The 25927-nt window shown below is 35.0% G+C and overlaps 1 protein-coding gene across 1 annotated transcript in view; it reads left to right on the forward strand.

The window, feature by feature from the left end:
* The first annotated feature begins 8797 nt into the window (after positions 1-8797).
* TMEM232 (transmembrane protein 232) overlaps positions 8798-25927 on the forward strand; it is a 225899-nt gene continuing 208769 nt past the window's right edge. The window contains 8 exon segments of the mRNA XM_027101246.1: positions 8798-8901; positions 10670-10781; positions 15323-15428; positions 17214-17276; positions 17279-17350; positions 17353-17366; positions 22481-22580; positions 25462-25616. Of these exon segments, the coding sequence (XP_026957047.1) occupies positions 8798-8901; positions 10670-10781; positions 15323-15428; positions 17214-17276; positions 17279-17350; positions 17353-17366; positions 22481-22580; positions 25462-25616 (726 nt within the window).

A 25927-nucleotide genomic window follows, 5' to 3' on the forward strand; every position in this document is an offset into this window, starting at 1 on the left:
GGTACTGAAGTCCACCCATTTCTGGACCAAAGGTTATTTTATATCTTTCTCACAGAAGCTGCTCTTGAGGGTTTCTTAATTTTTTTAATATCTGGAGACTGTAGTCTTCAAAGCTTCCTGAGATATCAAAGCCTGAAATTTTTCCTTTTTATTAATGTTTTTGACTTTTATATTTAGTAAAATGTGCTCTACAAATGTGCTCTAAATAGTTAAAATATTACGTATTTATAGTATATATGTATATAATAGTATTGATTTTGATATGTATACATTTATAATACCATATAGCTCTATAGTGTGGGCTCTAAATTTGTGCTGTCAGAAGCAGGAAGAAACTTTTCTACACTCATATTTATATTCTTGTCATTTGTTTATTTGATCTGTGATCTGTAGTCTTTGTTTTTCATTTATCTGAATTACTATAATCTTTTAAGTGATTCTAATGGTTGCGACCTTGTAATTAAGTCTGTTAATTTTAACCTAGGACATCTGTACTTGTAGCATTTGGGTTGGCTACAAATGATTTAGCCCAATATATGGTAATTTAGGAGCTGGGAGGCCGTAAAGAGCATGAACACATTCAGTATATATATTGCAGTGTAATTTCCTTAGGATGAATTGCCCCAAATGCGATATCAGCAGCTACTTATGAGATTATCTGTATAAAGTAAGTAGGATCTTGCAAGATCTTAGAAACCACAGTCCTCTTATACTTGGGCGTACACCACTGTCTTGGCTCAGATCTCTAGATGGCAGGATATGAGAAGAGGATTAATATTTTAATACTAGATTTGCGGTATACAAATTCAATTCAGTGAAGCTGAAAAAAAAATAGGAAAGTGAGGCAAAAAGGCTCGATGTATTACCACCCTGATCACTAAATCACAACTTGCCTTAAAGAGACACAGCAGAGCCTTGTCTATACTTGACATTTGGAATTTATCAAGACAGATTTCAAGAAAAAAAATCTCAAAATGGACCATAAAATGGAGACTCAAGGAGGGGTATTGATCTCTGCTCCCTCCTGTTCACCCCAGAGGTGCTCACTCATCCATACTTCCAAGTTGTGTCACCCAGCCCTTGCTACTCCAAATGTGGAAGGGGAGGGGCAGCTCAGTGTTTGGGGGCATGAAGGTTATGCAGGCATCAAGTCAGTCTGAGACTCTGCACAATGTGTATGTCCAGTACAGCCACTAATCATGAAGGCCTTCATTTGGGGGAATGTTTTCAGACATCAGATTTTTCTTACCTCTAAACTCAACTCAGTGTCAGTTACTCATAGCTTAATCTAGAGGAAAAAGTAGAGTCATTGCCCAAGTGTCCTATAATAGTTATTCAGTCTTTAGTCTTCCATTGTCCTGGGAACCATGTTTTCCTACAATTATCCTTTTATGTTTTAAAAACTCTTTAGATCTGGGATGTTTTCAAGTCTGTTTCTCACCGTGCTGCACCCCCAACACATTCACCAAAGCACTAAACTTTTCATTAGCCATGGAAGGAGGCACATCGTATCCCAAATGTTGTCCATTACCCCCTTTATCCTCATAGAAAGCTGATGTCAGGATCACAAAAAAGTGATGCGCTAATGAAATGAGTCTTTCCTCCATGGCCTGCCATTTGCTTCAAAAAGGATATCATTGAAAGTTAGTCCCATAGAGCGCCAATGACGATGATCTGAGGAACTATCAGTCAGTACTTCATGAGTGGCAGTTTGTGCCAGTATTTCAGTCTATTTATGATAAACTATGATCACCAATGCAAAGACTGCTAATTGTCCCTCCTCCCATACCAATTTTCTCCTTCTTTTGTATTAATAGAAGTTGTATTTGGACACATGAGCAACCATTAAAGAATACAGTTCTCAGCTTCCGTTGTTTCTAGATGTGGTCATGGGTATAATCCTGGCCAATGATGGATTAGCAGAAGGGATATGTACTACTGGCATTTTGTGCCCTTTTAAAAGGAGTAGTATGTTTTCCTGTTCCTCTCCGTGTCTCTTCCTTTTAGTTGGAATGAGGATGTGATTGCAACAGCTGGAGCAGACATCTTAGACCATGAAATGAAAGTTGTATGTTGAGAATAGCAGAGTAACCAGGTATAAAATGACAGATACCAATATCCTGGAGCTGCCATATCAAGCCTGGATTGCTTATCTTGGTCTGCCGCATGAAAGAGAAATGAAGGTCTATCTTGATTAATTTATCATAATCTTGTCCTTTTAATAGCAGTTAAACTGGTTTCCTCACCCTTGAAATAAATGTTTCTGGGTGTTTTTTGAGGTGAATTTTCTAGAACGAAGCCTCCAAGCAGTGCTCCATAGCTTTGGTTATCACATCAGCTTTATTCTATCACCAGATGACTCATTTACTATGCAACTGAATAAGAATTAATTTGTTTTTAAGCCTTGATCCAGTTGGCTGAGTAGGGAAGGGTTGGCTATAATGGCCTACATCCTAGGGGATTGTTCCAAAACATAGTGAAAGGATGATCATTCCCTTGCTCATGTACAGTACTGAAATTATTGTTGTTATTAATATTCCTCCACTGACCCTGCTGTGTTCACTCAGACTTGCTGACCCCACTTCCTAACATCTCTATCTCCACCTGAGCCAGCTGATTCTTAGGGTTCTCTGGCAGACACCCAAGTTACAGAAGGAGAACAAGTGTTGCCAGGTTCTACTCCATTTCCTTCTTGGAGATACTGCTACCCTTACAATTTTGGTGAGATCTTCCCCAAGAAGGAGTGTCCTTGATTTCATCAAACCATTCTTTGGGACATTAGAGGAAGATGAACCCATTTTCAACTTCTCTTTGAAGAGACAAAGTTCGAAATTCTTCTCTAAGCAAAAGAATGCAGGCAGAGGTTGTCTATCTTTAGTAGTTAAATATGTCACCTTGGGTACTGTTACCCATGCCAGCCAATCAGTCCTTTCTGGTATTAATAATTACATTTAAAAAGAGATGACATTGAACTTTAGAAGTCTAGATGTTTCTTACAGACAACCTTGAAAGGACCGTTGACTGTTAAATGCAGAATAGAATGAATCCAAATAGAAGAGCATTCATTTAGAAAAGGGACTAGGTTTTTATTCTTGTAAATATTTTTTTTAGCCTTCAGTTTCTTCCAAATGGTTTTCTGTTCAAAATTCAGTCTGTATTAACAGCCCCCTTGCCCCTTATCTGTTTAGAGTTCTCTTTATTCGTAACTACCAAGAAGGAGGGTTTGCGTTTTCAGGGCTTAAGACAGTATTCCATTTGCTAAGACTGAATCAAAATTTAAGATCTAAAGAAAAACAAGGACCTAATAAAAGAATATATCAAACCATAGATATGATGTTTTCAGAAATGAATCTGAGTGGCAATTTCTGGCGTCATACCATAAAGCCTGTTGGATATCCACAATATGAAAATGCTGTAATCAATTACACAGGTATCAGGAACAACGAAATATATTTTCAGTGTCTGACTTCAAAAGCCCATACCCAAGATCAGTGTATCACGGATGCTAAATTTAGGGGAGGCATTTATAGAGTAAATTTATATATATGGCCATTATCACCGACTCTTTTTTTTTTCTTTTTGGCCGCACCGAGCGGCATGTGTGATCTTAATTCCCCCACCAGCGATTGAACCCATGTCCCCTGCAGTGGAAGTGCAGAGCCCTAACCACTGGACTGTCAGGAAATTCCCACCAACTCTTTATTTATGCCTTTCAGATTAATAAATCTGTTCCTGAATTCCTTACACATTCAGTTGTATCATATACATACCTGAAAGGGCTAGACCATTCTTTAATTGTGCTGGTACTTCTGGTTTTTAGGAAGTACCAGCCAAGTTAGTTGTTAGTCAAAATTTCTATCTGTTTCAGTTCCATTTTTTCACCTTCCCATAATACCAAACTTACCAAAGGTATAGCCAGATTAATTTTTTAATTCATCTATTTATTAGCACTATCAAGTCTGGATTCTGTTTTTATTTATCTAGTAAAAGTACTCTCTTAATGATCTCTACTGACTTCCTAAACATTAACTCTAATGGTATTTTCATTGTCCTTAGTCTTTATCTCTGCAAGATGTACGTTTTTGATCATGGTCTGCATCTTCAATCTATTCTTGCTTGGTATCTCAGTCTAGGATTGTTTGTTTGCATGGAACAGGCACACATTCAGCTTAACTGAAGCAAAAGAAAAATGTAATGGAAGGATGTAGGGCTGTCTTGTGGAACCTGAGAGTGGAAGGTATAGCCAGGTCTCATTTATTCATTCAGTGTCTCTAAGAGACAATGGAGATAAAATGATCAACAGGTATAGTCTGTATCTATACTAGACTACAAACTCTGGCTGTACATCAGTAAATCATCCAACAAACATGGGTCAGGGCTACGATGGTGATCATATCGCTATAAAACTACATACCCATAAAGAAGAGGCATATAACATTAACTAGTAGTACGTGACAGTTGTATTGTTTAATACATGCTGAAAGACCATCATCTGTAAATCACGCTTATAAATTAATACGTAAAATATTCTCCATTTTTCCGACAGCCAACAAATAGAGCAACCCCTACCTATGCAGTAGTACCCTTATTATCTAGTTAAATGGTGCCAAAATATATGGAATTAACAGTGAGCACGTTCTATATTCATTAAGTGGGATCAGAGGAAAAATTGCAAAGGAAAAGCAAACAAGATATAATGCAGACAAAGGCATATCGTGAAAAACATGACAGAATACTAACATATCTTTTTCTAAAGCTCTGTGCTTTGGGGTATTTTGTTGTCTTGAACAACATTTCAACAAAAGCCACCTCTTGACTCTACATAAACTATCAGCTCTGACATCAACTAATTAAAAATATTAGCTAATTATTTAAAATCCCTGAAAGAGAGGATTGGATTGGCCTGGAGTAAGCCAGATGTCTACTGTGACCCTATCAGCTATGGCCAGGGTAGGGGAGGTTGGAGCCAAATGGTGCTAATGTAGAAGTTAGACCCACTGGCCCAGCAGGGACTATGAGTGATGAACAATTCTCAGAGAAAGTTTACACCCCAAATTGTACAAATATTTGAATTCCATTGTAGTATTTCCCTGAATCGCCTATCATATTTACCATTCTTTTCCTCTTGCCTCCTACCTGTAGGATTTGCCAAAGATCTCCCTTGATTCTTTTTTCTCAGTACTCTTCCTCTTGAGATTTCATAGCTTTGAGTATGTAGGTGAATCTTAAGTCTTTATTTCCAGATCTTATCCACTTAATGTCTGCCTCACAAGTTCACTTGGATTATAGGCCTCTCCACTTGGTTGTCTCACAGGTAAATCACAGTCAGTACATCCAGAATGGCACAGATCATCTGCCCAGAGTTTTCCGTCTAATTGTCTTGATGCCAACTCTCTACTACTAATCATGTTGGCCCAAAACCATAAGATTATCTCTATGTCCACCCTCACAGTTTCTTTTCTCACATCCTGGTAGTCATCGAGCCCTATTGATTTAACTTCCAACTAATCTCTCACATTCATTTACTTTTCGTCATTATTATTGCCCAAACTGTAGTTCAGACCTTTATTACTTCTTACCTAAATTGTTCAAATAATTGTCCAACAGTTTACCAGTAGTCACTCCTCACTCCAAACCATTCAACATCGGACTTTTAAGTTTAGTCATCCTGAAGCACAGCTGTGATCTCATCACTCTTCCGCTGAATAATTCTCTTATTTATCAAATAAAACTCAAAAGTCTATGTGTAATATAGAATTGGTGCCCACTGTAACTAAGAGAATCTAAAATAGCAATGATACTTAAAAATAGTTTATTTCTCTGAATATAGTCAGTCCAGAGCTGGTATGGTGATCCAGGACTTAGATTCCTTATAACTAGCTGGTCTGCTGCACATGACTTACTCTTAAGGGCATTTCATGTTCTATTATGGCTGCTGAAAATCCAGACATCACAGTTGTGCTTCATGCAGCAGAATAGAGGAAGGACAGAAGAAGGGTTTATACACTTTTTCAGGAGACTTCCCAGAACTCTCTGAATTTTACTTATGTTTTACTGGCTGAAACCTTAGACATCTGTGCATACCTAACTGCAAGCAAGAATCTTTTAGTAAGAAAGGGAGGAGAATTGATACTGATGTAGGTAGCTTTAAGTCTACCACAGACTACCATTCAGTGCCATTTGTATGTGTCTCAACCTAACATTTCCATCTTCATTTCCTGTCTTGATTTTAAGCATTCTGTCTCTCTATGCTACATTAAGACTGTTCTTTTTTTTTTCTTTCTTTGTTTCTACTTGTGTTAGGGTAAATATGAAGCAACTATAAAAAGAGGTCTCTAATTTCAGAGGCTTAAGTAAGATAGAAGTATATTTATCTGACATATGAATCCAGTGGGTCTAGGCTGACAGGATAGCTCTGCTTTTGGGGTCAGTGAGAAACTCACAACCCTCATTATCTCATAGTTGTACTGATCTGCCTAATCAAAGCCAATTCAGCATCATTTTTATGTTCCAGTCAACTGGAAGGAAAAAAAGGTTTTATTCTAGGGAAAGTGGCCTGTCTTTAAGTTAAAGGTGACCTGAAATTTGCATATATTGTATCTCCTCACAACCTGCCAGAAAGACTGGGAAATATAGGCACTAGCTGTGTGATCATGTGACCAGGAAGAAACAGAGAAAAGATTTTGAAAGGATAATTGCCATTCTGTCACATTCTAGTTCCTGTCTTCATATCAAGGTACAGCTCAAGTGCCACTTCTGCAAAGAAGCTTTTTTGAATCTTTAACCAAAAACAGTAATTCTTATAACTGTTATCCAGTGCTGAATCTATGTAAGGAACTAGACAGCGTGTTCCAGTTCATTGTTTTTCAAAATTCTGCAAATTTTGTCCTCATTTCCGCAGATGGACAATTATAGCTCACACAGATTAAATGATTAAGCAAAGATTATAGCATCAGGAAGTGTTGGAATCATGACCTTCTAAACTCGACACAGGATTTTATTTCCTTTCTTTTTTTTCTTCAGTGTGTCTCCTTTATGTTACATCATTTGTGATTTGTCTCACTTCCCTCCTAGAATGTGAATTTACTGAGGCCAGGCCTGATTCCTCTCTTAGCCCACATTATATCTAGTGAAATATCTTGTATGTGGGAGGCTTTCACTAAATGTTTATTGAACAAATGAATTGTCAGCTAAAAAAAAGTTCTGAATTCACAGATAACATAAAGTCATTTGGATTGATATCCGTGCAGTCAGAAGACTTTAGTATATTTCCCTTATATGAAATTGGCATGATGACCTTAATTCATTACCTTTCCACAGGACTGTACTTATATACTTACAGTAGATTACATTTATCTTTGTGAAATCTTTTGATAGTTTGAAGAAATTAGAATGTGTGAAGTTAAGATATTTTCCTTTCAAATGCCTATATTTACTTTTTCAAGTTTCCTTTTGCTTCTTATCATGGGTTGTGTTTATCATTAAATAATTATTAATTTGTATAACCCCTATTTGTGATGGGCATGAAATAGTTAAAAAAGCTATATTTATTTCCTGTTAAATATTTATTGACATGAGCTGAGGGAGTCCAGTTAAGGTACTCAATCTCTGTACAGGAAGCTGGAAAGCATTAGCTTTCCATAATTTTAATGATTCACTACCGGCCTCAACCGTACTGAAAGATAGTTGACAAAACTAAAATTATTTATAAAATATATTCTAAGTGTAGAAATTGTATTAGATATTATTTTTACCCTGAGGCTTTACTCTGCTTTAAAAATAAAGTGATACAAATGCATTTTTCTCTATATCCATTTTCCCTTGGATATAGTGTGTGTATTTGTGTGTTTGGAGTGTGTATAGGTGTGTGTATTTGTGTGTGTGTGTGTGTGGCTGTGTCTTTGTGTGTTTGGAGGGGTTTCTGTGGTCGGTGGTAGGGAAATCTGCTTAAACGAGATGGTTTTAATTTGATTTTCCCTATTTATGATGTTAATCATTGTTTCACATAGTTATTGGCCACATGGATTTCTTCTTTTGTCAATTACCTGTTTAAGCCTCTTCTCTATGTTTCTATTGTTTGGGAGTTCTTCATATATTCTGGTTATATTATGGATGTGAGCCCTTTGTCAGTTACATGTGTTGAAAATATGTTCTTCCATTTGAAGTTTTGCCTTTTAATTCTCTTAGGATGTCTTTATATAGATATATTTACAAACAGAGGTGGTAATCAAAATGTTTAACTTTTGATATAGTGTGGAGATTGATAAATCAGAATAGTGCGCACCTACTAAATATCAGGCCTATGTACAAGGATTTTAAAAAATTACAGAATCAGTTAGCGTGGCCAAAATTATACTGGAAGTGATGGGAAGTGTCAGTCAATAAAGACATTGTTGCGTTTGTTGGGTACATCCATACTACTGCATGTTAGGATCAGTTGAACTTTAATGTCTGATAAATTTAATGAAGAAAGCATGCTACAGTGTTGCATACATGGTTCTATTTACTAAAAACAGTACACATAGGTTGGTTTATATTTGTGAGCATTGAGGATACACACTGACCCATTAATCTTGGCTATTTCTAATGGGTAGAATTGGAGACGGTAGGGTTGGGATGCATCCCTGAATGTTTGGTTTGTTATAAACAGCACTGTTATGTTAATACTTTTGAAGAATCTAATTTCTAATGAAAATTAGAAAAATTTAAATGGATAAAGGGACTATCTTATTCCCATAATACTCTGTACAAATGGGAAGACTGAAGCTATTTTGGACTCTTCGCGAGGAATAGGTCCATGTCGATCAAAGATATGTCATCCCAGATGACTGTTGAGAAAGAGTTTTCAGCCAACCTTTACCATATACATCTAACCTCATATCTCCAAGAGCAAGATAACAGGTAGTCAAGAATGAAGTTATTCATTTCAAATGCCCAGTTCTAGCAGACTTTGTGAGTTCTAACACCTCAACTCTTCTGCTATTTTACTATACACTGCTTGAGGGCAAGGTTGTTGGTTTCACCGTTGTATCCCAGTTCCAAGGTTGGTAGCACCTGATACATAGAGATAGTCAATAAATGCTTACTGATTGAATGATTGAATAAATGCCTACTTTAGGGTGACAGTTAAAGAGCTGGTCATTTCATTAATTGTTCTTCACTGGGATATATATTTGGCTCTAGTTTACAGAGCATCATGGTTTTATCTCTGCTTATCCTGTGATCTTGTGGCACTGTGATTAATTTTACATACATCTGTCTTCCCAGTTGGACTATGAGTCACTCAGAGGCAAAATTTGATTTTTATTCGTGTTTTTTTTCCTATATGCCACAGAGCAACTAATTCAGTAAGTTGTTGAAAGATGTTTTATTTTCTCAGATAACTCCTTTAAATCGTATGACTCCAACAGTTATTTTATCACATAAGCAACTCATTGACTCTACTACCCATTTTCTATTCCTCTGATATCACTTTTGATTCCATGCCATTTTAAACGCTGTGGTACATCATTATAATCACTTTACTCATTCTCTTGCATACAGCCTCAACTTTTCTCACTTCTCTTTGAAATACTTGTCTACCTTCTCTACACTTTGCCCATGGGATCCTTTCCATTCACAAGGCTTTAAATGCCATATGTGTGCTAATGACTCAAAAATTGATATATTTAGCCTGAACCTTTCCCCCAAATTCAGACTCATATCTAACTGATTACTCTGCGTCTCCATTTGGATGGCCATGGTCATCTCAAACATAACATGTCCAATACTGAACTTATTCTCTACCCTCACCTCAAATCTGCTCCTCTAGCAACCTTTCCCATCTTGGTAAACAGCAATTCTATCCTTTCCGTTACTCAGTTAATCATGACTCCTTTTTTTTTTTTTTTTTTTCTCTCATGCCTATTTCTAATTCATTGGGCAGTCTGGTTGGAGCTAATGTCAAAATATATCCATTATCCAAACTCTTTGCTTTAATTACTTTGCTATAATTCTGATCCAAGCCAAATTACCTCTCAGCTAAGTGTATATGTGCTCTCTCCCTTGCTACCTCCCCACCCTCCAGCTCTCAACACAGCATCGGAATGATCCTGTTAAAATATAAGTTGAATTATGCCACTCATCTTATCAAAACCCGGCAATAGATTCCCATCTCATCCAAAGTTAGTATGGCTTCTTGTCACCTCTCTGACCTTACTACATACATCTTTTCTGTCTTGCCTACTTTACTTCAGCCACAGTTCGACTGATTCCACTTGCACGGAGGGAATAATGCTTTAGCTTAAATTGAACCAACACTGAAATATGTGAGGAGATAAATCAGTCTTCAACATAATGAAGCTATGCTGGATTTTTTTCAAAGGCTACAGAGTTCTTCAATATCATGAGAATTATATTTCTCAATCCAAGAGTATGATAAGATCAATCTAGGAGACCTGTGTATGTATGTGTGTGTGTGTGTGTGTATATATATATATATATATATATATACACATACACACACATATATATACATAAATATTTTACTGATTTTTGTGTGTGTGAAACTTTCTCATTAAGGTAAAGTGCTTTTTCAGAAAATAGATACACTTAGCCACTGGATGTTTGATTAATTATTTGGAAGTGATAGCTAAAATTATTGATTTTTTTTTTTTCTTTTTTGGTTTAGGCCACCATTTTCAATCACAAAAGAATTCATCTTGAGACCCAACCAAACAAAAAATCCAAAAGAGGAGGAAGAACTGTTGGACATAGCTAGAAAAAACCTTATCAAATGTAAGGTAATGGCACACTATTGATTACTTTAGTATGTGAACTTTCTCTTCCAGTTGGTGGATGATTACCTGTTCTAAAATATTGAAAGAAAAAGATAAGAATACACCTTTCTTTAATCATAAGTAGGCATAGTTAAAAATACTAATGCAAATTAAAGTTAAAACTTATGACCAAATTATTCAATGTCAAATGGCTTTTTGGATGAAGAGTCTTCATAAATTATTGGAGAATATAGTTGTTGGCACTAATCCAAGAGCTCACAGCAAAATATCAACGGCTGGTAAATAAATTTTTGTTTATGAAAATTACACTTTTTACTAAAAAAATGTTAACTGATATATGATGTTTCCTAAAGAGGAAAGAAAGGTCTCCTAAACATTCACTATATATGCACAGAGTACTCTGTTCTTTCTCTGTAACAAATTATTCACCTAACTTGTAGAAAATACATTCTTTAAGAATATGTCATTAATTCACAAAATTTCAAACACATATAAATACAGAACAGAAAGTAAAATAAGTCCTTCTTTTACCTTTTCGTCATTAAATCCAGTTTAAGTTTTGGCAGAGAAATAATATACATATGATTTTGCTTTAACACTAGATAACTGGTGAAATAAAAGCTGCACAAAACTGAAGCATAAATTAAGTCAACAATTTTTTTGTGGCTGTTGTTTCCCAGCATTTTGGCTCATGATTGACCATATTTAAAATTTTTTTAAAAATCCATGAAAAAAGTTGATTAGAAAAAAGAATATATTAGCTTTGCATGCAGATAGTTGCCAGCAGGTACATTCATCAGTGAGTTTCTCTTCAGTTGGCCAACTGGGGCAGCCCCAGGAATGGTCACATTAATATAAGAAGGGAAATCTTCATATCTCTTTTATGTTCACTAACCAGTCCATCCACAGTGAAGTAGCTGGAGTGCTCCAGAAAATTGGCATCAAGCTATTTTTTTCAATATGGTTACCCTCTTAAAATCAGAGATGCATTCTCTTGGTGAGGAAATGAGACAGAAATAATCCCTAGAAAGAAAGAGTGAAAATTATTTTCAGCAGACACTGATATTACTCAGAATATTAACATTCTATACATTTTAACACTAATACAGTTTACATAAAATGTCAAAAAATAAATATAATAAACGTAAAAATATACAGCTTTAAGAGCATCAGCCTCATAGAATGACTTTCAGAATAAAGAGATAATACAAATAAATAAGTGAATAAATAAAAAATGAAAATAAATGATAAAATAGTAATAAATAAAATACAAATGATAGAATTAATAATAAAATATAAATAATAATATATCAATCATATATATATAAATAAATATATAGATAGATCAATAAAACAAAGAGCTGGGCTCTTGAAAGGGTAAACAAAATCAACAAACCTTTAGCCAGACTCACCAAGAAGAAAGAGAGAGGACCCAAATAAACAAATTGAGAAATGAAAGAGGAGAAATAACAACTGATACCACAGAAATACAAGAAATTCACAAGAAAATACTATGAACAGTTATATGCCAACAAAATGGACTACCTAGAAGAAATGGACAAGTTTCTAGAAACATACAGCCTACTAAAACTGAGTCAAGAAGAAACATAATTTGAAGAGACTGATCACTAGATCTGAAATATGTAATAAAAAAACTCCCTGCAAACAAAAGTCCAGGACTGGAAGGCTTCACTGGGGAATTCTGCCAAACCTACAAAGAACTTATACCTATGCTTCTCAAACTCTTCCAAAAAACTGAAGAGGAAGGAACATTCCCAAAGTCATTCTCTGAAGCCACCATCACCCTGATGCCAAAACCAGACAAAGACACTACCAAAAAAAAAAAAAAACAAGAAAATCACAGGCCAATATCTTTGAATATAGATACAAAAATCCTCAGCAAAATATTAGCAAACTGAATCCAACAACACATAAAAGGATTGTACACTATGATAAAGTTGGAGTCATCCCATAGTCACAAGGATGGTTCAGCATATGCAAATCAATCAATGTTTTAAACCACATCAACAAAAGAGAAGATAAAACAACAACATGGTCATTGCAGAAAAGTATTTGATAAAATTCAACATCCATTCCTGATAAAAACTCTCACCAAAGTGGGTATAGAGGGAGCATATCTCAGCATAATAAAAAGCCACTTATGACAAACCCACAGTCAACATAATACTCATTGGTGAAAAGCTGAAAGCCTTCTTGCTAAATTCTGGAACAAGACAAGGATGCCCACTCTTACCAATTCTATTTAACATAGTGTTGGAAGTCCTAGGCACAACAATCAGACAAGAAAAAATATCCAAATTGGAAAGGAAGAGATAAAATTGTCATTGTATGCAGATGATATGATACTCTATATAGAAAACCCTAAAGACTCCACACAAAAACGATTAGAACTGATAAATGAATTCAGCAAGGTAGCAGGATACAAGATTAACATACAGAAATCTGTTCCATTTCTTTACAGTAACAAGGAAATATCAGAAAGAGAAAGTAAAAAAAAAAAAATCCCATTTAACATCATGTCAAAAAAAATACCTAGGAATAAACCTGACCTAGGAGGTGAAAGGCTTACATGCTGAGAACTATAAAACATTGATAAAGGAAATTGAAGATGATTCAAAGAAATAGAAAGATATCCAATGCTTTGGATTGGAAGAATTAATATTGTTAAAATGGCCATACTGCCCAAAGCAATCTACAGAATTAATGCTATCCCTATCAAATTACCCATGAGATTCTTCACAGAGCTAGAACTAAGAATCCTAGAATTTACATGGAACCACAAAAGACCAGAATTGCCAAAGCAATCCTGAGGAAAAAGAATAAAGCTGGAGGCATAACCCTCCCAGACTTCAGATAACACTACAAAGATACAGTAATCAAAACAGTGTGGTATTGGCACAACAGACATATGGATCAGTGGAACAGAATAGAGAGCCCAGAAGTAAATCCACACACCTAGAGTCAATTAATCTTCAATGAAGGAGGCAATAATATGCCATGGGCAGTCTGTTCAACAAGTGGTATTGGGAAAACTGTATAGCCACATGTAAATCAATGAAGTTACCCTCACACCATAAACAAATATAAACTCAAAATGACTTAAAGACTTAAATATAAGACATGACACCATAAAACTCCTAGAAGAGAACATTGGCAAAACATTCTCTGACATAAATTATACCAGTATTTTCTTAGGTTAGTCTCCCAAGACAATAGAAATAAAAGCAAAAATAAACAAATGGGACCTAATCAAACTTATAAGCTTTTGCACAGCAAAGCAAGCCATACACAAAATGAAAAGATAACTTGTGGACTGGGAGAAAGTATTTGCAAGTGATGCAACTGACAAGGTCTTAGTTTCCAAAATATACAAAACAGCTCATACAGCTCAATATCAAAGAAACCCCAAACAACCCAATCAAAAAATGGGCAAAAGACCTAACTAGATGTTTCTCCAAAGAAGACATACAGATGGCCAACAGGCACATGAAAAGATGCTCAACATCACTAATTGTTAGAGAAATGCAAATCCATACCATAGTGAGGTATCACCTCACACTGATCAGAATGGCCATTATCAAAAAGTCTACAAATAACAGATGCTGGAGAGGACATGGAGGAAAATGAGCCCTCCTACATTGTTGGTGGGAATGTAAATTGGTGCGGCCACTATGGAAAACAGTATGGAGGTTCCTTAAAAAACTTAAAATAGACTTACCATATGATCCAGCAATTCTACTCCTGGGCATATATCTGGAAAAGATGAAAAGTCTAATTCAAAAAGATACATGTACCCCAATGTTCATAGCAGCACTATTTACAATAGCCAAAACATGGAAGCAACCTAAGTGTCCATTGACAGGTGAATGGATAAAGATGTGAGATATACATATATATATATATATATATATATATATATACACATAAAAGAATATTACTCATCCGTAAAAAAGAATGAAGTATTGCCATTTGCAGCAATATGGATGGATTTGGAGATTATCATACTAGGTGAAGTAAGTTAGAGAAAAATATCATATAATATCACTTACATGTGGAATCTAAAAGAATAATACAAATTAACTTATTTACAAAACAGAATCAGACACACAGACATAGAAAACAAACTTATGATTACCAAAGGGGAAAGTGTCAGGGAGGGATAAATTAGGAGTATGGGTTTAACAGATACACACTACTATATATAAAATAGATAAACAACAAGGACTTACTGTACAGCACAGGAAACTGTATTCACTGTCGTGTTATAACCTATAATGGTAAAGAATCCGAAAAAGAATATATATTTATTGATGTATATGTATAACTGAATCACTTTGCTGTATACCTGAAACTAAAACAATACTGTAAATCAACTATATTCAATAAAAACAAGTAAAATATTAATAAATTATAAATAATAAAATAAATAATAGAATAAATAAAATATAGATAATAAAAATAAATAAATATTAAATTTAAAAGCTGTACATTTTTGTTTGCCTCTTTTATCTTCCCCATAACAGAGGAAATTGGGTCTCAAAACCTTAGGTACTGGGAGGCACGTACATCTTCCTATGACATGGACTGAAGTAGTATATCTGGCTCAGTGCAAAGGAGAAATCCAAGATGGTATGTCCTCTAACTGAGCTCTTCTTAGTTACCCTAAGTGTTTTCTAGATTAGAAGTGAAGGCATAATTTGAGAACTTTAATATTTAGAAATTGTGCAGGAGCCAAGGAAAATCTGCCTTTCTCTATTGAAATACCTGACAATGTTTTATTATGAAAGGTCCTTTTGTAATTTTGAATTTATGAATTTGGCTGCTCAACTTTTTAATTGCAAAATTGTTTTAAAAACTTTTGCTCAGCAGAGTCTTTATTGCTTTTTTCTAAAATTAGTAACTAATTAAAAAGTAATATAAAATGTCATTTAGTGATTTTCAATAACACTAGGCACTATACAGAAATTCGTTTCTGCATTTTATAATTCTTACTCATAAAACATTAACCAAATGGCCATTTGTTTTTCACTTGTTTTAAACAGCCATTTTACTCATTACCTTTTCATTTATCACATATTTATGTCTCCTTTTAAACCACCCTCCAACCAATCTAAAAAAGAAATTAAAAAACATTATTTTTAAGGAAATAAAGTTTCTTCTATATTATTCTAAATTTTATGTGTATGCCTTTTAAAATGAGTTTTAGAATGTTGACCATATGAGGTCAGAGAGTATTTTCCCTTATAAATTGGGTTTTGTAGTGCTATCTGGGAGCTTTCAAGCAACAGGAAGAATAAGAATGATTTTGTATTTAACTTGCCTTTATGGCACTTCATCACAGTGCTATCCACAGCCTGACCCTATTAAATGTTTAAATGATATTGAAGTAAACAATCTCGGCTTTCCAGCAACCAGCAGCCCCTTGCTCTTCTTTGTCAATTAAACCTCAGTTTTGTTCATGAAAGCGCTTCAAAATCTTTGTACAGGCACATTCTTGGAGATATTGTGAGTCTGGTTCCAGATCACCATAATAAAGTGAATATTGTAATAAAGCAAGTCACATTAATTTTTTTGTTTCACAGTGCATGTAAAAGTTATGTTTACACTATACTGTAGTCTGTCAAATGTGCAATAGCATTATGTCTGAAAATGTACATACATTAATTAAAAAATAATGCTGTTGGAAAAGTAGCACTGATAGACTTGCTAGACGCAGGGTTGCCACAAACCCTCAATCTGTAAAAAATACAATATCTGCAAAGCATAATAAATCAAAGTGAATAAGATGAGTTATGCCTGTAATGACATGAGGTGCAGTGTTCTGTAGGGCCTTAGCGCTATATTCTTCCTTGTTCAGCTCCATTGGGCCTTATTTCCTCTGCTTTGATTTTCTAGTCTTCTACTTTTCTCTTTTATAGCACTTATCTTGAGCACTGTCTTTTGTCATCCAGTTCTGTCCTATTTCCCCACCATTATATATGTGGCCTAGTGATCTATTTTGTGTGAGGTGGAGCTCCTAGGGCATTTCTCTCTCTCCTTGCCTCTTCCCCCACCTCTGTAGTCTCTCCGGCTTAGTGACTTCTGAGTAGTTGAATGTCCTACATGGCAGCTTAGAATTCCAAAGGTAGTATCTTGACAAAGAGGTAGAGGGGGCAACTGTATTGCCTTTTCTGATCTAGACTTGGAAGTCATACAGTGTCACTTCTGCCACATTCTATTAGTTAAAGCAGTCACAAGGCCTGCTCAGGTTCAAGGGGAAGGGGGCATAGACTTCACCTCTTGATGGGAGGGATGTCAAAGATATTAAAACCACAATGTGGTCTTGGTGACTGAGCAAAATAGTTAATTAGAAGACTTAATTGTAGTATGTAGAAAAGCAGCATAATTTATAAATTATACTTTTTAATATTTCAGAAGCTTTAAATATGCTTTATGCTTCCCTGGACCATGCTACCTTTGATTACGATCTGCCTGCCTTAATTTTGTTGCGGAATCAGTTTTGTATAGACTCTGTTGTGATGCATTCCTAAAGACGTACTTATACTCAGTTGAATAAAGCTGGCAAAGGTAAGTTTTAAAATAATTTTAATGTGTTTTAATTGCTACATGTAGTACATCTAACCACATGATATCTGTTTCAGGAGCTAAACAGGCCATTTGGTTTTATTACAGAATATTCTCGTTTGGTAGCTTATTTTAATCTCCTCTAAATGTGGACATTACATTATTGCTTGATATGCAGATGGAGGTAGTTGAGAAAATACAGCTTCACCAACTATGTAAGAAAATAGCATTTAATTAAAAATCAAGTTTGCACTTATTTCTGAGTATATATAGCTTTTCTCCTCTCTCTATTTTTTTTAACATCTTTATTGGAGTATAATTGCTTTACAATGGTGTTTTAGTTTCTGCTTTATAACAAAGTGAATCAGCTATACATATATCCCCATATCCCCTCCCTCTTGCATCTCCCTTCCACCCTCCCTATCCCACCCCTCTAGGTGGTCACAAAGCACCGAGCTGATCTCCCTGTGCTATGTGGCTGCTTTCCACTAGCTATCTATTTTACATTTGGCAGTGTATATATGTCAATGCCATGCTCTCACTTCATCCCAGCTTACCCTTCCCCCTCCCTGTGTTGTCAAGTCCATTCTCTACACCTGCGTCTTTATTCCTGTCCTGCCCCTAGGTTCTTCAGAACTTTTTTTTTTTTTTTGATTCCATATATATGTGTTAGCATACGGTATTTGTTTTTCTCTTTCTGACTTACTTCACTCTGTATGACAGACTCTAGGTCCATCCACCTCACTACAAATTGTTTCTTTTTAAGGCTGAGTAATATTCCATTGTATATATGTGCTACATCTTCTTTATCCATTCATCTGTCGATGGACACTTAGGTTGCTTCCATGTCCTGACTATTGTAAATACAGCTGCAATGAACATTGTGGTACATGACTCTTTTTGAATTATGGTTTTCTCAGGGTATATGCCCAGTAGTGGGAATGCTGGGTCGTATGGTAGTTCTATTTTTAGTTTTTTTAAGGAACCTCCATACTGTTCTCCATAGTGGCTGTATCAATTTACATTCCCACCAACAGTGCAAGAGGGTTCCCTTTTCTCCACACCCTCTCCAGCATTTATTGTTTGTAGATTTTTTGATGATGGCCATTCTGACCGGTGTGAGGTGATACCTCATTGTAGTTTTGATTTGCATTTCTCTAATGATTAGTGATGTTGAGCATCCTTTCATGTGTTTGTTGGCAATTTGTATATCTTCTTTGGAGAAATGTTCTCCTCTCTATTTTAAGGATTGCTAAATGCCACTTTTCCATTTAAAAATGCTGACTGATAATTCTTACATTGTTGCCCGATTTGAGAAGATGAGTTGTTCTCTCAGTATTCTATGTCATTTTAGAGCCATAAGGTGGGAAACCATGTTTATGTAGCTCATGTTTCATAAGGTCCTAGAAGACATATGGTTCTACTTCCTGTGATGATCAAGGTTGCCTGCTGCAAAATTTATTATTAGTCAAAGAAATTTAGCTTAACTAATAGTTTTATTGCAAAGAAAAGCAAGAAGAATAATTTTAAGAATAAAGAAATATATACATATGTATATATCTCAGTTGACATACGTGTATATATATCATTTGAAATTAAGTATGGTATTATTTGCAAAAATATATTTTCTCCTTATTTAATTTTGTTTATGAACTGTTAGAAAATGAGCATGAAGATATTCATGAGTCAGCCACGGCATTTTTGGAAGATATGTATTTCAGACCTTATAAATTAGGTCTAGATCTTCTCTGATATGTTTGGGGGTAAAAGACTTATGGACACCAGGCAGGATACAGAGAACACATAACAGAAATTGAACATGCAAAGAACTGATGCTTTGCTAGAAGAACAGGAGGCAAAGAGACAAGTAAAATTATAATGTCTTTTTCTTCTTTCCTCTTTATTTCCCAAACTGTTCATTATGGCGATATTTAAGAGCTTATATTTATATAATTATTTGGGGATTTCAAATTTATATATAATACAAAAAGATGGGTATATTAGTTTATGATGGAAAAAGAGTGGAGTGGAAAAACATAGAGAAAGTGGCTTTTCTTTCCTTTCCTTCTCAGCCCCTTTACTGACCTTTTTCCATTTCTTGCCTTTTATATTTCTACCAGCGAAAAAAATGGCTATAAAATAAAGTTTTTGCCATTGCACATATTGCTTATAATTTACGTATACCATGGAGTCATTGAATTTTAAAAAGATGCCTGTATCCTCTCATCTGGATGTTTAGACTATTTGCATTGCACAATGATCAGTGCTTTAGCTATATTAGACATAATAACTTATTTAATTTTTGCAAAAGTCCTAAAAGGTAGGTGCTATTATTATCCACCATTCCACAGACTAGTAGGCATTGAGAGTCTAAGTGAATTACCCAAGATCTCAGCAGAGAAGATTTTGAAACCCACAGTCCAGTGGACTCTCAGCTATGATTCTACTCACTTACCTTGGCTCTCAGATTTACTAATTTTAATGCTTACTTTTTATTGTTCTAGATAATATAAATTAGCTAGTAGAAATCAGCATGCTTTATAAGTGCCTTTGATTTCAGGCAAGAAGCCATTTCAATTATCCTGCTTGTCTTTGTAGGAATTTCATTATATATCTAACCGTCAGTTGGAAACTTCCCTTTTGATCTTTTCTTGTTGAGAGAATGGTGTATTTAATGGTATTGCCATAAAGGCATTACTCATCTTAATACACACCATTTTGTTTCTCTTTTCACAAAGAAGTATGTAGCTCAGGGTTGGGAAGAGCCAGAAATACCTGATTCCCTAATATTACTTACTTTCCAATTTTGTGTGCATTCTTTCCTCATTGTTTTCCTCTGAGTGTAGAATCTTAACTACTGATGTCTACTTATTAAAGTATAGGAATAATATATAAGCAACAGTAGGTTTAATATATTTTATTTTATTTTTTATTAATTAATTTAGTTTTGGCTGCATTGGGTCTTCGTTGCTGTGCGCGGGCTTTCTCTAGTGGTGAGCGGGGGCTACTCTTCGTTGCAGCGTGTGTGGGTTTCTCATTGCAGTGGCTTCTCTTGTTGTGGAGCATGGGCTCTAGGCACGCGGGCTTCGGTAATTGTGGCACGCATCCTCTAGAGCACAGGCTCAGTTGTTGTGGCGCACGGGCTTAGTTGCTCCACAGCATGTGGGATTCTCCCGGACCAGTGCTCGAACCCGCGTCCCCTGCATTGGCAGGCGGACTCCTGACCACTGCGCCACCAGGGAAGCCCAGTTTAATATATTTTAGATAGGAATATAAACAGTGTTCTTCAATCTTCTATAAAGAACATAAAACACATCACTAACTATTACAATGTAATACATAATAAATATTATTCAGCATTTCTATTTCACGGTTAGATAACAGAGAAATGAAGATAAGAAAAGATGAAAAGAGAAGGAAAGAAGGGGGTGAAAGAATAAAGGAAGAAAAGACAGGGTAGCAGGGAAATAAACTGACAAGCAGAAATTTACTCTAGGAGGCAAAGCTTAAGTTGTCAACCTACAGAGAGAGTATGTACACAAATGAAACATGAGGACAGATGCATAGAAAGTTCCAGAATTCCTCAGAGATAAAGACTGGCAGACTTTTCAACAAAAATCTGGTTTTTCAGAATATTACAGATGAAAGCTTTTAAAACCATTTTTCCAAGCATAGTTGTATAGAGTTTCACTTCTGGATAAAGTGAAACTCATGACCAAATTGGTGTATAATACAGCAGTTTTGCAAACTGATATGTTGATTATGTATTTTTCTCTTCAGACCCACTTTAAAATTTTAAAGTATTGCTTTCAATATCCTTCTCTGATCCCTTGCAAAATCTTAAATTATTCTTCCTCTGATGAATTTATTATTTCCAACTTTAATATTCTCTCTTAGAGTATTGCAATATTCTTTTAAATGATCTGTTGATCTCCACTTCCTGCTCATCTAACTTCAGTCTCTTGGAGAAGCATAGTACTATATCAAAGTGCTTTATACAAAGAGATCCCTTGGCATGACATAAACATTTTATTTTTATTTATTTTTAAAAGTCGATAAATGGTACATGTTTATAATTTATGGATGTATTTACAAATATTCATGGTGCATTCTTAGAATTTATTTTAATGATAGAAGTTTTTGAGAAAAATATTTGGAAATCACTGCTGTAATAGAAAGTTCATGTCTTTTGATACAAAACACACAGTCCTGGGTTTGAATTCCAGTAATGCTACTTATTTGCTTAATAGTCTTGGGTGAAGCACTGAGACTTGGTAGAATCATCTTTTGAATTTAATTTTATTTTTTTACATGTAGCTCTAATAATACCCTGCACTATTGTTAAGATGTTAAGAGGATTTGCATATATGTATATCTTGATAGTGATATAATGGTAGTTATTATTATTATTTGGTCCTTTTCCGTAATCTTATGATTTAGCAATTTAGGCATTTACATTCCATTTATTTCTATAGTGTGTGGGGTTTTTTCTCATTTTCTGTGAAATCTTATATATTTTTGCAGATATTTAATTTTCTGTTGTCTATGTAAAACAGTTTTAACTATACATGTATTTTAAACTTCACAGAAGTACGATATGAAAGTGTGTATTTAGTAATGACATTGTGTGTGTGTGTGTGTGTGTGTGTTTTCATGAGGGAATGGGGACTTCAGTACAACATACTATGCACAGGCAGAATATTTCTCAAAACTATTGCAATCCACATTCATCTATATACTGAGACAAGGCACTGTGCAATGTACTATGATACTCTTTTATTTTACTTAAAAATCCCCTTTCTATTGATTTCATGACTCACTTAAGGGGCATGATTTGCAATTTGAAAAATACTGTTCTAAAGGACATAGAACAAAATAGTATTCAGTATTGGTCATTATATGTAATGGAGAGAAGATTTATGAAATTTTTTTTTCTGAACCAGTATTTTAACCTTGATACAAATGTTTTAAAGCTATTTCAAAAGCATACAATCACAAATGAATTTGAAATTGTTTCATCAAAAGCAAATGTAATGATAAAATGGTTTATTTTCCTTATGGTTTTTAAACATTTATTGATGCAACACAAAAATGCTTTTTTCTTTCTTTTTTGACAGATTGGCTATTTGGTCTTCTTACGACTTTTTATATATTTCCTTCATGGTCACCTGAAAAGTTTTAGACAACATTTACTTAGGCTTCAACCATATTTATACGGTAGACTGTCTTTTTTTTTTTTTTTAACATCTTTATTGGAGTATAATTGCTTTACAATGGTATGTTAGTTTCAGCTTCACAACAAAATGAATCAGTTATATATATACATATATTCCCATATCTCTTCCCGCTTGCGTCTCCCTCCCTCCCACCCTCCCTATCCCACCCCTCCAGGCAGTCACAAAGCACCGAGCTGATCTCCCTGTGCTATGCGGCTGCTTCCCCCTAGCTATCTACCTTACGTTTGGTAGTGTATATATGTCCATGCCTCTTTATCGCTTTGTCACCGTTTACACTTCCCCCTCCCCATAGCCTCAAGTCCATTCTCTAGTAAGTCTGTGTCTTTATTCCTGTTTCACCCCTAGGTTTTTCATGACATTTTTTTTTTTTAAATTCCATATATATGTGTTAGCATACGGTATTTGTCTCTCTCTTTCTGACTTACTTCACTCTGTATGACAGACTCTAGGTCTATCCACCTCATTACAAATAGCTCAATTTTGTCTCTTTTTATGGCTGAGTAATATTCCATTGTATATATGTGCCACATCTTCTTTATCCATTCATCCGATGATGGACACTTAGGTTGTTTCCATCTCTGGGCTATTGTAAATAGAGCTGCAATTTATTTTCTACATTTATAAATATTTTATGTTATTTTGAGAAGCTCAGACTATCACTATAAAGAGTATAGGCTGTATTTTATTTTTCGTGAAAGATAATGGGTGCAGTACTGAAGAGCACAGCTTCTGGGTGAGACTGCTTGGGTTTTACTTTTAAATTTCCTACTTAACTAAGCATATGAACTTGTCCGTGGCTCAGTTTTCTTATCTGTAATATCTAACTCACTGGATTTCAAGAGAGTTAAATTCATATTTTAGTAAGGTAACCCTAGTGGTGATGTAGTTGCTGGACTGGAGTAAGGAGACAGTAGACTCAGGGGGTCCATTAGCTATGACGTTCGTACAGGCAAGAGATGTTAAAGATATGAACTTCTAAAATGGGGATGGATAGAGTAAAATAGTTTTGAAAAGTGTTTAGGAGATAAGAAACACTGAACTTGGTGATCCCTTGGATCTAAGCTATATATAAGGGAAAGTGACAAATTCAGGATGAATCTTAAATTTTACATATTGACTAATAAGGTCAAGATAATGGTGCTCTAAACTGAGAAAATTTTGGAGAAACATTTGGACATACTGAATTTGAAGGTCACTCAGGTGTATATACCCAGTTGGAAACAGAGGTTTGGAACTAGGGAAATAAGTGAAGCCTGGGAATCACTTATTTCATGGGTATCAACATGGATCATTTGACAGTCATCACTGTTAACGTGGATGAGATAACCTGGGAATGGGAGGTGGTGGTGGGGAGAAATTTATTCTAGTAGTAGAGTCTTGGGGGACATAAACATTTAATAGATTATTGGAGTAACAGACATCAACCAGTAGAGAAGAATTAGTAGAAAAAAGAGGGAGTGATGATATAGAAAGCCAAAGAGGGGAGAGGCAAGAAGATCAACATTATCAAGAGCTGTAAAATCATTAAACAATAGGAGGTCTGAGACGGGTGATGGGTTTCTGAAGTCAGAGAGTCATTGTTCTTGGGAGCATTACCGAGTAGAAGCAAAGTTCAGATTGGAGGTAAACAAAGAGTGAAGGGAAAGTTTAAGCATAAGACAAAGGTGGTGAACTGTTTTAAAAAGCTTAGCTATGAAAGGAAGGGGAAATATGTCAATAGTTTGGATGAAAAAACGAGGTCAAAAGAGGAGAAGTTTAATACGTTGTAGGATAAGAAATCAAGAGACTCAAGATGCAAGAAAGGGAGTAATATTTGGTGGGAAAAGCCATAGAGGAGGGGAGTAGAAGGTAATAGTGCAAATGTTTTGGATACAAGTTTTGGTAGGGTCTGAAACCAAGGCATGGCTGTAGATTGACAGTATAGGAGTTTGTGTCTACCGTATCACTTGTTTTGCTTTCTTCATTACATTATAAATCTCTTTTAACTCCTCACAGTGTTCAACATAGTGATTCATCAAATATTCAGGTAGTGGTGGCAAATATGTTTTGAAAGATTATTTGTATAAAACTTCAAGTTCTTACACTGGCTTGTTATTGTTGATATATCACAAGAACACCAACATTTTGTTTCATGTAAGGATAAAATCCTAGATATTGCCCTCTTATCACATGCTGTTAAGTGGAGCCCTACTGAGGCTACATGTTCAGCAACAGGTGGATTCCTACCTGAGGCTATTAGTTACTGCTACTACCTACCCATACAGCCATCCAATAGATGAGTGTTTATTACTAATTTTTCCATTGTGTCGGTGGACTAAAACTCAAAGATTGTTTAAAAGTTTGTAAGAAGAACAGCACAGAGATGGTTCTGTTAAATACCACATAGTCTTATGTTAAATGACATAATTGTTGCTGTTGTTAAACTATATATTTTTAAAAATCAACAACAATGACATCTTGAAAAGAATTAAATTGGAGAATGTTGGTTTAAAAGCAATGACATTGATTACAATATCAGATTATCCATTATGAATAGTATCTATTCTGACTTGATTTATTTTCAGCTGGAAGTTTCCAGGGATTGTTGTGTAGTAACTATACTTAATTGGGCTTTCAACCATTATGAAATTGCTGTTCTGAATTACATAAACTCTTATGCATGAATTATTTACCTTGTAGTTTTCTATTATACCACCAGGGGTCATACATAACATTATTAATCTTCAATAGATGGGGAAATATACAGCAGTTTCAGCCTCTTGAGTACTGAATTTAATTATATTTTAATAACTAAAAGACAAATGAAATGCAGTGTGAGATGTTAATGAAATATTTCTCACAAATTATTTTTCTTACAATAACACTTTCTTTCTCTGGAGAATTATATTGCAAGTATCCAAACATCTTTTCAAATGTGCAGTGTATTCTGAAAATCATGGAAATTGTATGTAAAAGAGAACTCCTTTCTCAATCAATTTTTAGCCCTGTGGAAGACAAGAATGTAGATTCTGAGATGGTGAGTATATCCTAGCGCATGACAAATCAGATCAGATTACTATGCTTAAATAATCATGCTTGCTAATTCGGTAACATGGCTGAAGATGAATTTAGCTGCAGGGGAGAAGTGAACAGCACAGACATTAAAGTCATGTGCACATTTCCTGGACAGTAGTTAGTAGGATCAGCAGTGGGGCATCAGTATCCACCACTACTACTTTAAATGGAGTAATGCCATAATACCTTCTTCCTTATCGATTCCATCTCAGCTGATTAATTAAAAATTGCAACATAATTTAGATTGACTTTTAAATGAACATTTTAAGATAT

The sequence above is a fragment of the Aethalodelphis obliquidens genome, unplaced genomic scaffold (assembly GCF_003676395.1).
Source record: "Aethalodelphis obliquidens isolate GAN/ISIS:26980383/991018 unplaced genomic scaffold, ASM367639v1 scaffold4, whole genome shotgun sequence".
Taxonomy (NCBI): Eukaryota; Metazoa; Chordata; class Mammalia; order Artiodactyla; family Delphinidae; genus Aethalodelphis; species Aethalodelphis obliquidens.